This window comes from Ammospiza nelsoni, chromosome 5, assembly GCF_027579445.1.
Source record: "Ammospiza nelsoni isolate bAmmNel1 chromosome 5, bAmmNel1.pri, whole genome shotgun sequence".
Lineage (NCBI taxonomy): Eukaryota > Metazoa > Chordata > Aves > Passeriformes > Passerellidae > Ammospiza > Ammospiza nelsoni.
In genome coordinates this window covers 53356565-53373133 of record NC_080637.1, presented here as the reverse complement: position 1 = coordinate 53373133, position 16569 = coordinate 53356565, and the positions used below count along the sequence as shown (strand labels likewise).

The 16569-nt window shown below is 40.6% G+C and overlaps 1 protein-coding gene across 2 annotated transcripts in view; it reads left to right on the top strand.

The window, feature by feature from the left end:
* Positions 1 to 15916, top strand: part of POLR3B (RNA polymerase III subunit B) — a 74636-nt gene extending 58720 nt beyond the window's left edge. For both annotated transcript variants that reach the window (XM_059472845.1, XM_059472846.1), the window contains 4 exons: positions 381 to 547; positions 2839 to 2952; positions 8048 to 8221; positions 12265 to 15916. In XM_059472845.1, coding sequence (XP_059328828.1) covers positions 381 to 547; positions 2839 to 2952; positions 8048 to 8221; positions 12265 to 12394 — 585 coding nt within the window. In that variant the 3' untranslated portion in view covers positions 12395 to 15916. The remainder of the gene's footprint in view (positions 1 to 380; positions 548 to 2838; positions 2953 to 8047; positions 8222 to 12264) is intronic.
* Positions 15917 to 16569: the final 653 nt, after the last annotated feature.

The window sequence follows — 16569 nt, the reverse complement described above, 5'->3', positions numbered from 1 at the left end:
TCCTTCATACAGCCTCTGATCTTCCTTCCTTTGTTAGCATCTTCCCTTCTATTCCCCCTGCTGCACTGCAGCAAATCAAGTCTCCATGGCTGTTTCCTACAGCAGAAGGCCACACAGATCCTGCCCATTTTTCAGATAACTGGAAGAAGTGGAACTGCCTGACTTGGTACCTTAAGGGTGTTCCCAGACCCTGTGATGAGTCCAGTTTTCCCCTTCACACAGGAGTACTCCTGGCTCTTGGGCTGCTTCCACTCCTCCTGTTGCATGCAGTAGCCCAGGCTGCCATCTGGGACACTTTCGCTGACTAACTTGTGCTGTGAGCAATCCAGCAATTTGCTTGTCCCAGTGACCAGGCTGCTAACTCTGCTTTTCTTTGACAGGTAGGAAAGTTGATTGAACTCCTGGCTGGAAAGGCTGGGGTGCTCGATGGCAGATTTCACTATGGAACGGCTTTTGGCGGCAGTAAAGTTAAGGATGTGTGTGAAGATCTTATTCGCCATGGTTATAACTACCTAGGGAAGGACTATGTAACATCTGGGATCACTGGGTAAGAATCTGCTCTTTAGATTTAGGTGTTTCAGGAGAGTGGAGAAATTCTGTTGAGGCACATCTGAAAAATCTTCTCATGTCTCAGAGCTCAGGAACTTTCTCTTGTTTGAAAACTGCTCTGTGAGATTGAGAAAAGAGGCTGAAAAGTAGTGTGCATTTTGGGGTTTTTTTCTTAGAAACATTTTGTGGTTCCACATTTTAAAAATTGCTAGTGTATGTGTGGCTGTAATAGGAATGGCCCTCGTGGTACATATGAAAATTTCGCAAGTTTTGCTGCCTGGCAAAAAAAAAAAAAAGCTAAAAACAAGGCTTTCTTTTTGAGAGATAGAAAAAATGTCAGATTTCTGTCAACAGAAAGTCTTGCATATGCTTGGAATCAGATAAGCATTTTCATGTTGACTTTAATAGTACTGCAAATATGGATTTGGAGGCAAGCATCTGTTCTTGGGAATATTTTGTGTGTGCTCTTTTCTTCCTTTTTCCTTTTTTTTTTTCTTTCGATTACACAATGTTTCGGTCTGGCATAATACTCTAATCTGCAAACTTCCTGCTGTGTTGATCAGACTGGCTTCTGAGACACAGAGTTCAAAGAACATAAGATAGTTTAGGAACAGGAAAAGGCCATATGGCTTCACATGTCTGCCCTTCCAAAATGTATCTTAATCCTACCTTCCTGCTATTTTTATTATCCTTCCAGTCCCCTTCTTCTCAAGAAGCAAGTTTAGGTCTCTCTTGCAAGTTTTTTTAATATACTTTTTATTTTAATTGCCTTTCCTGCCAATTTATTCCATATGTTGCTTCTCTTTTTGTTTCAGAAATACAATTTTATTTTCCTTATTCACTCCGTATTCCATAAATTGTATATCAAGTATCCTGGTGCTTGAAACACTTCCTCTTTGTATATCATGGTAGCTTGTAAAAAAAATCTGACTAATCATGTTTCCTAGGGAGAATAAAATCATCTAGCTGTAAAAATCCCCTGTCCCCAAACTTCAGCTTTGAAGGGCCCTTTTTAGAGACTTTGTTTAAGGATACTAATACTTTTTTCCAAGCAAATTACAGAGGCTTAATCTGTTTGTTATGAAACGTGAAGGCATATTTCATAAGAATGTGAAAGTTTGCGGATTTCAAATGTCTAATGAAGTTTTATTATTTTCTTCAATAGCAACTTTTGGAATAACACTGCATAATATCAGTAATGACTCTGAAAGGGTATAATACTGTTGTCTTCTGCTTGTTTTTACATTGCATTTTACCTTTTTTCTTTTCCCTCAAACAAATTGTGGCCATGTTGAGTCTGTCGGTGTTAACTCTGGTCATTCTTAGTGCTGTAGGTGGTAGCTGGGTGAAGGTGGTAGGTGGGAAATAACTGAGTGCTTTTCACTGGTTGCTTTCTGATCCTTAGGTGCTTACACTCCTCTTACAGTTAGGGGTGTTTTAAACACAAAAATCTTTAGCCATACTCCAGCTCACAGAATGGAGTAACACCCTCTGTACTGCTCGCAGACGTTCTCAAGCTGATGAAAGTGCCTAAATACAGTTCTCAAGAGCCCTTCACCCAGCTCATCTGAGCCCCAGGACTAGCCAGGGCAGCAGTCTTTGTCCCTTGGATGCAGCTGCTGGGCAGTGCTGCCAGGGCAGCTGCGCTGATGCACAGCCAGGAGGGCTTTCACCCATCTGGGCTTTGGGTTGTGCCTCAGGGTGTTGTGCAGGGAGAATTAGGGGATGAGGACACTGTCAGGCTCACAGTGTGCCAGTGCTAAGCGATTCATGCAAATGCAAATTCTTAAAATGCTCCTACAAAAAGGATATTTTGAGCATTTATGCTGGATATATTTGCTTACATATATGCTTACCTTTATGAAGGAATGTAAACAGAAATACCCTAAGTCACTCTTCAGAGTCTGAGACATTTACCATCCTTCCTGGCTATTGATGACACTGTTGAAACACTCCTGTACAGATACAGAGGAGGGGCTTACCATGTTACAGCTGACACAGGTACCTGCAGAGCACGCTGTAGCAGCGTGTCTGCACAACATATGACCAGAGTTCAGGAGCTTGTTTCTTGCTGCACTGGGGACAGCAGCGTGTGGTGTTGGCAGTGTACTGCCTCTGTGTTCAGAAGATTGCCCTGAAAGAGGTTTCAGACTGGTTGCCCAGAAAGCCCAAACACATTTTTCTAGGATTCATTATCACATTTCTCCTGTACATGGCACCCTTGCCTCTCTTAAGGTAGATGTGTGCTAACTGTGGTTGTCAGTTTTGCTTTGCTTTTTATTCTTTCAGGGAGCCTTTGGAAGCATATATCTATTTTGGTCCCGTGTATTACCAGAAACTGAAGCACATGGTGTTGGATAAAATGCATGCAAGAGCTCGAGGTCCCAGAGCAGTGCTCACCAGGTATTATTACAAGCTGAGTACAAAATTCTTATGTATGTGCAGAAGTATGCCCAGCTGACTGATTGCTCTAAAACTGAGCCTTTTTACCTTGTGGTCCTTCGCATGAAATGCTTTGAACTGTTACTATATTGTTGCAGACTAAAAACTCTTGACAGTGGACTGTGGCAAGAGGTTGTTCTGAAGGGTCAGGTGTGCTCTATGTGGTTGAAAACTTGAGTTTGCTTCTCAAACTACTGCTAGCTGCTGGTAAAAACATCATCTCTGATTGACCATACACACTGTGGGCCCCTTCCTGTCAAATTGCTCATGTCATAGGTATTTTAAGAGGTTTGTTAGGTATTTTAGCTCGTATTGTAAGTATTTTTCTTTAACAAAATCAGTTATGAGTAGAAGGAAGACATTTTAAAGTATGATCTAATATTTCAACATACTTTGAGAAAACCTTTGGGGAAATTGAAGCCTCCTGGTTTTACTGGTGCTACTTACTTTTTCTCCTTAAAGCCAAGGTCTGTGTCTCCTTGCACTCATGTTCAAAGTTTCTGATATTCTTTGCTCACGAAAAAGAGTTTAGTGGCACAGGCTTTGCTTTGGGTATGTTTCTAAGGTATCATTTAGTTCACCTCTCTCCATCACAATAGGATTATTTACTGAAACTTGCCAGAAAATTAAATTCCAGCTAATCGTAGAAGATTATTCCAAATGTCTTTTGCCAGTCTCTCTAGGCTATTAAGTAGACCCTTATACCTCACCTCCTGCATGGTGGCACCTTTTTTTTGACCTGTCAAAACTTCTGATTCTTACTGTAGCAATCTTTGTACTGTTTGTAAGATGTAAGCACAGACGTGTTTATCCCTTACTCTTCCCTATAACAAGTATGATTTGTATTCTTTAATTCTTCATTTATTTTTATGCCTCTGGTCATGTGGATCCACCACTCTTGCTTTGCCTGGCTGCACAACAGCTCTTAGTAAAGTGCAGTGTCTACCTATTGATGTGCTGTTAGAGAAAGGAGGGGCAGGTCTCTGCTGTACTGGATACAGAGGTGTCTTCCTCTTTGGCTTTTCATTGCTTATTTTCTATGCCTTTTTGCTTTCCAACCTCACGCTGTCTCTAGGACAAACTTGTGCTTTCTGTGAAAATAAATGCCAGTGGTTGAACTGGGAAAGAAATCGTGAAAAGATTTTGTAACTCTTGTCTGAACTTTTTCATCAACCACATTGAGAAAAGGAGGTGTTGCACAATCACAGCTGCTTGCCTATATGAACATAAATGATATTCCCAAATAATAGGCTGTCTGTCCTACTTTCTGTTCTTCAGTGTTAAGCATTATATTGGTCTTTCACATGAAAGTGATAACTCTATCTTAGCTAACAGTACACAGGATTTACTGGAACTCCTGGCTTACCCAAATCCCTTCATCTGCCTTTGTATTGCCTCCCCAACTTCTCAGCTGTTCAGAGACACTGAATTTAAATGAAACCTTAGTACCAAGTCAATGTAATGTTTATATGTAAAGATGAAGTTTGTGTGATTTCCCCCATCATTTCCTTTCTGCAAATTTGTTGTTTAGTCAGTAGCATCATACTACTTAACTAGGGCTCCTTATTTGACTTTCAGGAAAGCTAGTGGATGTTCAATTTATGCTGCCTCTTGACTAGTCTTTCAGGAATTTTCTTTTTTCTCCTGAAATAATAAAACATTTGTTACTGCCATTGTCTCTGCTGAGAGAGTCGGCATTGCCAGCTTTCATATTCGCTATTGTTTTATCATCCATTGCACTTCCTGGAGAGTAGATTGCATCTAACATTCTTTTTTGATTTTAAAAGTAATCCTGTAACAGCTTCCAACGTGGAGTTTGGCTGTCATTGTCTTAAGTGCATTTTATTATATATCAAATGTACCTTAAGTGACAGAGCAAAGCTGTATTTCCATCTGGAATAAGGCAGAATACTTTAGCTTCTTGATCATCACTGATTCTAGCTATTGTTCTGATTAAAACAAGACTGCAAAATTGCTAAGCAGCACTCTTTGTCAACCATGGTCAAACCCACCAGGATGTTGCCCTCTGGACTAGTACTGGAAGTGAAATGCAATCCTTAATTTCAATGCCATGGGTAGTTGACAATGTATAAAACAGTTCTATATGTGGTGTTGCACAGATACCCAGTCCTGCTCAATCTTTTTAATAGAAAACCTGCTTTTAATTTTTCTTACAAGAGAGCAATGTGAGCTTTCTGCATGCAGAGTTGTTTTGATGGACATGGTCAGAGCTGCCACCTCTGTGTCTTTGGACATGTCAGATGTGCCAGGTCCTGTTGTGCGACAGGGGAGCAATGGGACCAACAGCGCTCAGGGCTCCCCTCTTCTGGGGCTCTGCAAGCATGGGATGCCCTCCTCCTTCACGCAGGGTTTTTAGGTAATGTTCCACTTCTTGGAGATCAGTGTTTCAGCAAACAACTCCATTCAAACTAGTCACTTGTTCTCCCTAGCAGGCACAAAGGAGATCTCCTGAGACCATGGAGGCAGACTTATTTCCCCCACTGGCCAGTGAAACAAAGTACAAGACCGTTCAGCTGAACCCGCTGTTCTTGCAGAAAATGCAGAATTAATGTCAATAAATTCTTAATGTGCTTTAAAACACTGAAGTTAATTGTTTTATGCTTTTTTGTTCTAAAAATAACAGTTGTATTGAATGAAGATCACTTCTTTTTTTTTATTTGAAGTATCACTGCATTTTATTTAGCATTTGAGGATTTTAGGAACTTACATATTTCCTTAATACTAAAAATATCTCTTCTTCTTGATATTCCAAATCTTGTTTTCAAGAGTCTGATTTGTTTTCTGATGTTATATTTAGAATAAAGAAGTTTTCGCCCAGAAGTTAGTCGCCCAGGGCAACAGCTGCAGTGTACATGTGCATAGTGGGAAAGGGGAAGCACAGATGCTTTATAAGTACTGTTTTAACATTTTAAACAACTTTTTATATGAAGAATTTTATAACTTGTGTGAACTAGAAAAATAATCTGATAATCTTAGGAAGCAGAAGATAGACTTATTTCAAAGTTTAATATTCACTCTCAATATTGAAATTTTTGGTACTTTAGAGAAGACTACTTTTTAGGTAGGTGGAATTTTGTTTTCTTTTCTTTCAATGAGGTCAGAGCCAGTAGGAGTGAAATTTGACAGCTAAAGGTTCAGGTTGGACTTTTTTTATTTGGGGAGCTTTTTTAATTTTTTTAATGGAATTTCATCTGCCTTGAAAATGTTCCTCCTGGATCTGTTGGAAGACCTATGGCATATCTAGGCATGGTGTTGAGGCCCCATACTACTTCCAGAGGTTTTATCTTGCCATAATTGGTGTGAGACTTTATTTTGGCTTACATTTGTAAAACTATTTTATCCTGAACAGCAGCACCAGGTGAAACCTCTGAAAGCAGACTAGTGTATTAAATAATATTATAGAAGTCAGTTCATAAAAACAGCTTGGGCCCTTCTAGCACCATAGCAAATATGTGATTCCTTGGAGGTCCAAACTGCTTTTAAAATCTGCCTCTTGGCACTTCACAAGAGAAGCTGCATTCACCACAGGGTTAGCCTTTAAAACAGCATCTGAACAGTGATGGTGCTATCATCTGGGGAGGGGGCCCTGGGGAGTTTAATCAGGATGTAAACAACTTCTATCCATTCTCCCAACAGTGGGAAAAACAGAAGGTTATATGAATGAAAAAGACAATTTGAATTACAAGCAGATTCGTTTTAAGGTTCCACTGCGGTCAGAGTAAGAGAAACTACTTGCCCCTAAAAACAAATACAACTTGTATCTTTACAAGGTGTTTTGATCTGGTAATTAGGCTTAGTTTTTACGTGTTACAAAAGATTATTAGATGTTGAAGGCTTTTATAAATTCTTTCCTGTGATTTGCAGCAAGTTGGCAAAATCATATTTTTATTGTCTTTAGTAAGCTTAAAAAATTCAGTTGTTAGAAATAATAGAAACAAAATAAACTCCAAAAGTAATGGGCCAGATCTGTCATTGAATATTTTAGGTGGATTACACTGCTACAAGTGTCAGAAACAGCACATAAACATGAGGTTTCAGGGAGCAGTGAAGCTCAGTAACTTCTTTTAAATTCCTTCTCTTTGCTGTCATGTTTCAGGGAATATACTAAGATAGAAATATTCATTAAAATGCATGCAGTATATTAGTGCTGTAGGAATTCAGGATTGTTTTTGTTTCATAGTTTGCTCTGATATTTGCATCCTACGTACTACATCATGGTACTGGTATATGAGAGTAGAACTGATACTATGAACTTGCAGAATGACAAACAAGAGGTTAAAAATTTTGATTGTGTCCAACAAAAAGATTGTCTTACGCAGTCTTAATGTTAGATTATATATAGTACCTTATTTTTTTACTTCAAAATCTTTAATGTATACTTGATTGCTTTATTAAAATTTTCCTCTAGCACCATAAGGACAGGAAGTCTCCTCAGACAATAAATAAAAGTTTGACTTGTGTAAAACAACCTATAGAACACAAAAATCGGTCTATTAACCATCATACATGAAAAAAATAAACTGGATAAATGTTACTTTAAAAAAATAGCATTTCAGTAATGAGTTAGCAATATATATACTACTCATTTGCTGACTTATTTGGGTGTTCCCTCACAGATCAGAACCACCTTTATTTTAGAAATTAGTCTTAGCTGTAGTTCAGCTGAAGCATTAGGTTGATGATTGATTCATTAACTGCTGAATATCATTTCATTTTGTTAGCTACAAACAATAATGTCTCATCAAGAAAAATGCCAAATCTGTGTCCAGATTGTCTTGGATACTCTTAGACATCTTTTTGTTTTCACTTATTCAGCTGCATTCTGAGAGGTAAAGAGCTGTGGCCTGGTGCTGCAGTTGCCATTTACAGAACTGCATCATATTGCAGGTACAGGAGCAACACATTTGTGGGATCAGCAGCTCTGGTTTGTAATGTCCGTCAACCCTGTGTTGTTCCTACAGTTTGAAGATAGCCTGGAGTCATAGAATGCATGTTTTGGGGTACTTACTGCATTTCTCAAATATTTATTTCAAAGGCAACCCACTGAAGGTCGATCCCGTGACGGTGGTTTACGTCTTGGAGAGATGGAACGGGATTGTTTGATAGGTTATGGAGCCAGCATGCTTTTGTTGGAGAGGCTGATGATTTCAAGTGATGCCTTCGAAGTGGATGTTTGTGGCCAGTGTGGCTTGCTAGGCTACTCTGGATGGTAAGTTGTCAGGTGCCTCTGTGTAACAGAACCTTGCTCTTGGTTGCAGTGCTTCTCAGTTTTCAAGAGCTCACAGGCACCAATTAAAAATCTCATGCACTTTAATCAAAAAGTTCAAAATTGGCTGAATTGAGTGTGTGGTCAGTGGGCCAGGGATCTCTCCTGTTGTGGGGGCACAGGTGTTGTCTTCCACAGCTTGGCTGTTCCCTTCAGTCTGTCTGCTGACCTTCCATTCCAGTGCTGACCTTCTGTCCCACGCTTGCAAGGGACTGCTAAGCACCCAATCCCATATATGATCTGTATTTTGAAATGGGGAGAACAGCAGTGTCCATGTACTGGATGGTTCTGCCAGCAGAAATGAGGATACTGGCTGGGCCACTCACACATCTTCCTGCTACAATGCCATGTTGAACCTCACAAGGCTGAAGAGTGAGAGTGGGCACAGAAGAATAGGAGAAGAAAGCAGTATCTACTGCTTTCTTGTTCTCTAGCTACAGTGTTCATAATCCCATGCATTTGGGTTTCTTTGGCTGTTCCCCTCCTAAATGCCTTTTGCTTTGTAATCTTGTGAAACAAGGAGTTCCTTCTCAAAGCATCAGGCAAGTGCACTGATCCCATGTTGGAGCTTGAGAGACAACCAGCTGCCTTGTGGAAAGCCTGTTTGGAAATCCAGTTGGCTTCTGCCTGAATGCCTTGTCTCTAGGAGACTTCTCTCTAGACTGGCTGGTTTACTCTGAGGCCAGTACTAACACAATACTGAGCTGGTCTCCTGAAAACAAACTGGTTTTTAATGTAGGGGAAGCATAAAACTAAATGAAAAACTATGTGTAACTCACCACCTGTAGCTGGGTTTTGCTTAACTGTCTCTTCTCTCCAGCAATTTTGAGATGTTAGATTTAAAATTGTCCCGTAGCATGCTGAAAATACCCACTCTTATTGGAAGATAAACAAACTTCTCTTTATAGTCTTAGAGGTCTCTGAGGGAGATGTTTTGCTTTGACCTGGTTTGGTTTTAGGCAAGCAGAAAACAGACTTGCGAGACCAATAGGAGTTTGAGATACAATGTTCTTGCAAGCTTTGCAAAAACAGGTGACCTGAAATCCCATGACTAAGGGAAGAAAAAATACATGGTGCACATTCAAGATAAAAGGTACTCTAATATTTATGTTGGGAAAAGATAGAGAATTAAAAGGAGGAGGAGAAAGATTCATTTCTAAACCTCAAAAAGCCATAGTTGGAAACTTAAGACATCTTGGATATCAGCATTAATTTAATGGGAGGGACAGGAAATTGGACTTTATTCACTTCACTGTCTCAAGTGTGATTTTTCTATGATGTAATGAAGTAGGAAAGTAAGGTGTATCCTCAGTTTGTAGATGTGTAAAGGTGACAGCTACTGTTTCTGCCCTTGGTCAGACCTTTTTTCTGAAGCATGTGGCTTCTGGCCAGAAACCAAGCACCACCTTTGTCTGCTCACAGCAGCAGCAGCTCTGCTCCTGGGGAAGCAGATGTTCAGACAGAGGTGGGTAAACCCATGAATTCCAGAGGAGAGATGAGCCCTTCTCTGGGCATTCTGAAATCGGTGATTTTCAGCTAGGCATGGTCCTGCTGGCTCTTGTGCCATAACCCTTTTTGAAAGTCCTATTTTTCTTGAGGGTGTGTTCAGTGTGCGTAAGAGGGGAGGCTTTTTTCTGACCCAGCTCTCTCAAAACTACTGCAGTGCAAATAACAATTGTACGAAGTAATGTGAAAGGAAGAACATGCCATAAATCAAAAAAACAACCACTTCTAACTGTGTAAAGCATTGTCCTTAAAAAATCTCACATGCAAATGTAGCTCAATTATTTTTTCAATAAGACCTTGACTTTCAGAGCAGTCCTTGAAGATTTTCAGAGTCCACAGAAAGTGAAAGTACCTTGAAGAAAATCAGGCATTTGAACTTTATTTTTAAGGTGTTGCTAATACAATTAAGTTTTTGAAGTTCATAGCAAAGTTAACTAACTCCTTAAATAATTGTGAAAGAAGCTACTGTCTCAGACAGAGCCAGACATTCTTGCAATCTGATTCTGTGAAAAGCTGTCTGATGTGTGAGAGTAATCAATAAGAGAGCTTCTGCTGAATTTTATACTGTGTCTACCAATATCTGAGGTAAGTGGCCCTATAATGAGCGTCACAGTAGAGACGAAGTCATTAAGAGAAACTTCCAAATGGGCCTTTTCAGTGACTCAGGCATTAATAAGACATTGCTGCAAGAAACCTTTTAGAAACATTGTTTGTATAGCTGGCATTAAGGGCACTTGTCTTATGGGAGATGAGCCCTTCCTCTCAGATAAGGACTAGCCCCTGGGTATGTTTTTCTGCAAGACAGTAACAGCAGATCAGTGTTGGGGCCTGAACTGGTATTTTCACAGGGGTGGGGGACTCTTGTGGCAGTGATAGAATTTGTCCCTGTTAAAAATGTGGTTGAAACTTACTATGATTTACATGGGTTTATGCAGATTTTCCAGCTGAGCTGTTGGAAAGGTGTTTAGGAGCAGAACTGCACTGAATGCCATGAGCAAGATTTGGTCCTTTTTTGGTGATAATTTATTCTGATCTCTCAAGTATTTGTATTTTAAACTATACATGAAGAAAAATTTTATTTCTGGTCCAGATCAGCCTTGAATGGTACAGTTGCCTTTTTCTGACCAGTTTAGTGTCAATTCTAATACTAAATGGTCTTAATGTACTTGTTTCTGTGATCTCTGTTTGACGGAGTTTTGTGCTTACTGCACCTTTCTGGGTGGTCCCCATCAAGTACAAAGCAGGCCCAGAATGGTGTCATTTTGAGCCTGGGTGCAGTGAGTAATCTCTGCTCCTCAGTCCCTAGGAGGTGTAATCAGATGCCAGACGTGTGCTTATAGCAGAGAAGTTGTGTCTCATCAGGCTTCCAGGGCCTGCAAGGAATTCTGTCTCTCCTATAGAAAGCAATTGCTTGCTTGCCATTGCTGGAGAACGGCTCCCACTGAGGTCACTTCCTCCCACCATAGAATGTACCTGTCCCTATAAATAGGGACTAGGGGAGTAGTTATAAACCTGCATTGACTGTGAGCCTTATTCTGTACCATGGAAGCTTGCAGGAGTTTTGCTAATTCCTCCTTAATTGGATCTTCAGACTGTTATGACTTTATGACAGAAATACAAATTTGAAACACAGGAACAAAAAAAAGGAGCTTTGTTAGACCATTAGGAAGTGCTTAGTCACTCTTTGTTCCCAAAGGAGTGGCTTTCTCAACTGTCCAAAACCAGAAAATTTAATATATAGGAGAATGAAGAAATAGGGAGGTTGGAAATGGGTTTTTATAAGAAATATTTTCTACCACCACTGAATTTGAGTCCAAATACTGTAAAGATGGCTGACTAGCCTATTTATTCCTTATATAGTCACGGTTATATCTATTTGGCTTAAAAACCCTTTCTCTCTGAATTTTAAGATCATTAGAGCAAAGAGCACCAAGATATTGTGTTAAAGCAATTTTACTGAGTTTCTGTCCTGACTAAAGTTTGAAGATCTAAGATGAGAAGGGCCTCTTTTCTGGAAAATGTAATGATTTGAGACATTATAGGGTGAAATTGCATATTAGAAACCTTCTTTCTTCCTGACTCTTCTTTTTGTGACATACATGTAGCATGGAAATTGGACCGTTAACCATTTTTTCAGAAGCACTTGGCTTTGTTCACCTCCTTTCTCTCACTGTGCAGTGCTGAATTTGTTGACATTTATGCGAGTGCTAAAGAAGCAGAAGTCAGTCCTGTTAGGTCCGGAGCACTGAGTGATTGCCCCCCTAGAAAAGTGCAGGTTTAACATTAAGCTCCTATTGATTATTTAAGGACTTTAAAGCTATGACTTAAGCACTAAAATGTGTCTCAAGCATTTGGTGTTTCTAGGACTGTGGTGAGTGTTTAAATGTAGATGGATAAAACAACAGTGGCTAGTGGCTATAAATTGGGTTTTTTCAGCAGAAGTTACTGACCAACTCTTAACTTTTTGTTTGTTTCCCTAGGTGCCACTACTGCAAATCTTCATGTCATGTGTCTTCACTGCGCATACCTTATGCCTGTAAACTCTTATTCCAAGAGCTGCAATCCATGAACATCATACCTAGGCTAAAACTTGCTAAGTACAATGAATGAACAAGATGAAAAATACCCCAAAAAAGTACCTTAAGGAATTATATGAAAATCCAGCATATCTCACTGGGAGTTTTTTTGGTGAACAGGAATAAACTCTAAAATCTGAATGAAGGGAGGTGCAAGACAGTAGGAAATCTTTCTTACATATCCTCCTTGTGTTTAGGCTGACATGGATGAGTCTGTCAGTGAAATACACCAGGAGCAGTTCAGAAGCCTTGATTAGTCATGAACAGGACATGTGGGAATTGAGGAATAAGGCCATGGTCCAGCAAAGCACTTGGATCACTTCAAAAAATCCCATGCTTGTGTTTGAAAAGGTCTTTGCTGGGCTAGTCATAAGCAGAGCTAAATACACATCTTATTCATAGAGGTTAAAAATGTTTTCCAAACCATTGTAATAAATGTTTTAAATAATACTGGCTGAATATGTTAACAGTTGTGTAAGGATGGTAAGGTGTTAAAATGTCTAAACCATTTTCTGTTCCTAAAGTATGTTCATTAAAGTGTTAAAATTTTCTAAAATAGTGTCAGTGTTAGAGAAATGGAACTACTTTCTCAAGGGCTTGAGATCAGACATTTTGAGTGAGATTTCAGCATGCAGGTGCATTTGTGTGCCAGCAGTGGTGTGCTTGTACTGGTAGTATGTTGCCAACTAAATGTACGCTTCCGTGAAGTTCAGGGGAGGAGGTAACTGCATATGTAGCAAGTGCATGATACAGCACACAGATACCCATTCCATTCCTACTGATGGTAGCAGATCTGATAATACACTGGCTCAAAGTCCTGAAAAGACAGGCTGCAAACACCAGGTAATGATCATTACCTAGTGTGCTGTCATAGGACTCTAGAACTTTTTTAAAAATATGAACATAGCTAAAACATTTTAAGAACAAAACAAAACCAAACCTAGGAAGAACAACAAATCCTTCTCTGACATTGAAGCAGGTTTGAGTGACCTGAAAGGATTTAGAAGGGGAACAGCTGGATTGTTTTCATGAGGTCTAAGCCTAGAACTAAAGCAGTGGATGAACTAAGAATCATTTAGTACTCTAAACTGATGAGCCCTTACTCAGTTAACTTTTTAAGCAAAGGACATCAACATGCAGATTTCCTTCAGTGAAAAGCAGCACTCTGGGTCAGCGAGGATACGGAACACTGCCTATGTTGTAGAAGTCCTGAGATGCTCTTTGGCTCCTCATGTGTCTGAACTTTGTGTGCTGATCTTTACGATCCTGCTGATCCTGACACTGCTCATGCAATAATGTTGCTTCTGTTCTCTTAGCTCTGAGCTTAGATGAGTATTAGCCTGAGCAGATTTCTTTTTAGCCTTCAACTAAATGCCTAAACTTGAACTTTTGTGTTGGGGCTTAAACACCAAGCCTGAAGAAATACAATCTACTTTCCTTCTCTCCCTCCCACCCCCATTTTTCTTGCAATTGGACTGGTGACAACACAGATGTCAACACAGCACAAACTGGATTGGAAAAGCACTTGAAGCACCTCTTCCAGCATCCAAACAGCTCAGGGTTATTTACAAAAGAGTTTTAAGAGAATGAGAGAGTGACATCCTCCACACTGGAGGAAGAGGTTAACCAAAAGCCTCAACTGAATGAGCAACTTGTGCTTTGGTGCCTGAGATGCCCAGCTGCGGCTCGGGAGCACCAGCAGAGGGAGTGAGCCTCTAAGGCTGCGGCTGCTGGGGGGCGCCACAGAAACACGCTGAGGATAAGGGTCCTTGCTCCCTAGTCCTCTCCCTAGGTTGGGTGGTCAGAGCTGCAGGACATGAAAGACTAAGCAATGTGTACATTGCATATGTGGAAATTGAAGCAGTTACAGCAGAGATGGAGGAGGAACAAAAAATGTGCTCGTGAGTAACCTCATTGAGAGAAAAGGTCTGTGTGCAGCCCTGAGGAGGAGCCTTGCAGCTCATTCACCTCAAGCTGATGGAAGCCTGGGGATGAAGGATATCCTGTAATATCTGGGGTTTAGGAAGAAAGAAAGGACCAGCCATAAGAATGATTGATAGATCCAGTAAAGTATAGAAACTGGACATGTCAGGCAGTAAGTAAGGGTAACCCACTGTCAGCTACTCTGGTGATACCTACATCAGCTGTGTTTATACATCACTGCTGCCTGACCTAAGCCTGTGCCTACACTGGAGGCTTATTTGAGTGCAGATCTGGGTTGAAACTGATGTTTACTTCTTATGTCTCTCTAGGAGGCATCTCTCTATGTTCCATCATAATTGACACCTACAAGTAATCTCTTGGCAATGGAATAAGCATTGCAAAACCAGCAGCAGAAACAGAACAAATGGCTATGGATTCCTGAAATATGGTTGGTCAAAGTGGCAATTCATGGAAGGAATCCTATTATAGTCAGGAAAAAATTATAATGCATGGACTGATGAGGTAAAATACAGAACCCCAGAGCTGTCACATTACTTTCATCTGGTGAGCCTCATCCTTGCAGCGGTTTGAATTATCTTCCCAGACACCCTCCCCTCCCCCCCTTTTTTATACTGTGGATGCCTTCAGAAAGTAAGTCTTATGTCAGCTCATAGCTGCATTGCTGGAGCTGGTATTGCCCAGATCAACCCTGCCATCACTGTCTAACTACTGGATTAGATACCGTATTCTGAACAGCACCTGACACAATCTGAAGGCTTTAGCTCTAAGAGCTGTGGCTAGAAAAGTACCACAAGGTTTCCATTCCATTGCAACTTCTTTATTCCCTGTATATAGTGTCCAGGTCTTGAGCATCAGTCCCAGCATCAGGCCCATACCAGATGCAATGCATTTTCTGATGTGAGCTAGAGCTGTGTGCTGCTGTTGGAAAAGATACCTAGCTCCATGTAGTATAAGTTATCACTTGCTTTGAAGATAAAGGGTTAGATGCTATGTATCCTAATGAATACTGTACATGTCCAGCCCTACTGTTTGGTTGTGAGAAACAAAATGAAGCTAGGGCTGAGCTGCAGAATGCTGTGGGGTAGAGAGCAAAGCACAGGGCTTCTGGCCAGTTCTGGAGCTGAGAGCAACACAGGGCACTAGTTCAGAGTTGGGAGAAACAGCTACACTTCAGATCATTTATGTAACTCTTACAGGTATTTAATGTTTATTTTTTCTTAAGGTAAATGTATCCAAACATTGAAATAAGAAAAACAAACTGTAAAGGAAAATGAAACCAGACTGGCCAATTTTCAAACCATTCAAAGAGGATATATTTTGAAATAAAGGCATACTGAGATGTAATAATTTTAAGATGAAAGTAAAGGAAGGGCTCCCCACTATGCACAATTGGTTTTGTTTGTAATGCCCATATCTCGTTAAGAGTTTTTCTTACAAAGAAGCTTCAATGTCCAGCAAAGTGAGCTTTTTAATTCTTTGGACTCCTTATTTCTTGCCTAAACAGGGAGGAAAACCAATGAAAAACATAGACTCATGATGATGAGAAATTACTATGTCTCTTCTCATGTTTTCTAATGGTAAATAAAGAAAATATCTGTGGTTTATAGCAAAATGGGAGTACATAATAATTAAAATCCTATAAAGACTGAAGAATATTTCGCTGGTTTGTGGTAACAAATGGCTAACTAATGAAAAGTGCTGTGCACCTGACAATGAATTTGCAAGCCCTGCTCAGACCACCTGTAAGGCCTGACAGTAACTAGTGTCACACAGCTGCAAAACAAAACTAGAAGGGCTAAAAATACTACTGTACTTTGCCCCAAGGCTGTTGAGGATGAGGATGGCCCTAGTGAGTGGAAGCATAGGCCTTGAAACAAGGTCACTGGCCTGCAGCCCTCCCACAGGAGCCCTCCTCAGCCGTGTCTCAGCACAAGCACCTCTGGAGCTGTGGCAGGGAGTGCCTCCAGCCGGCCTCTCCTCCCATTGGAGCTGAGGATTGTTTTACAGCCCTTTGCCATTTCAGCAGGGCCATGGGGCACTTGATGAATCCCCTCCTCTGAAGAGGACGTGACTTGCCCAGGGCCACAGAAAAACTGTGCCAGAACTGGGATCAGGGCTCCACAGTCCCCAGGTGCCAGACACGTGCTTGCCTTAAAACTGAGCACTTCATCAAACCGTAAAATCCAGCCAGATGGTGACTCGTTACTATTATCTGGACCAGTGCTGGGAGGCTTAACGTGTGCAAGGCACGATGAGGATCTGGAT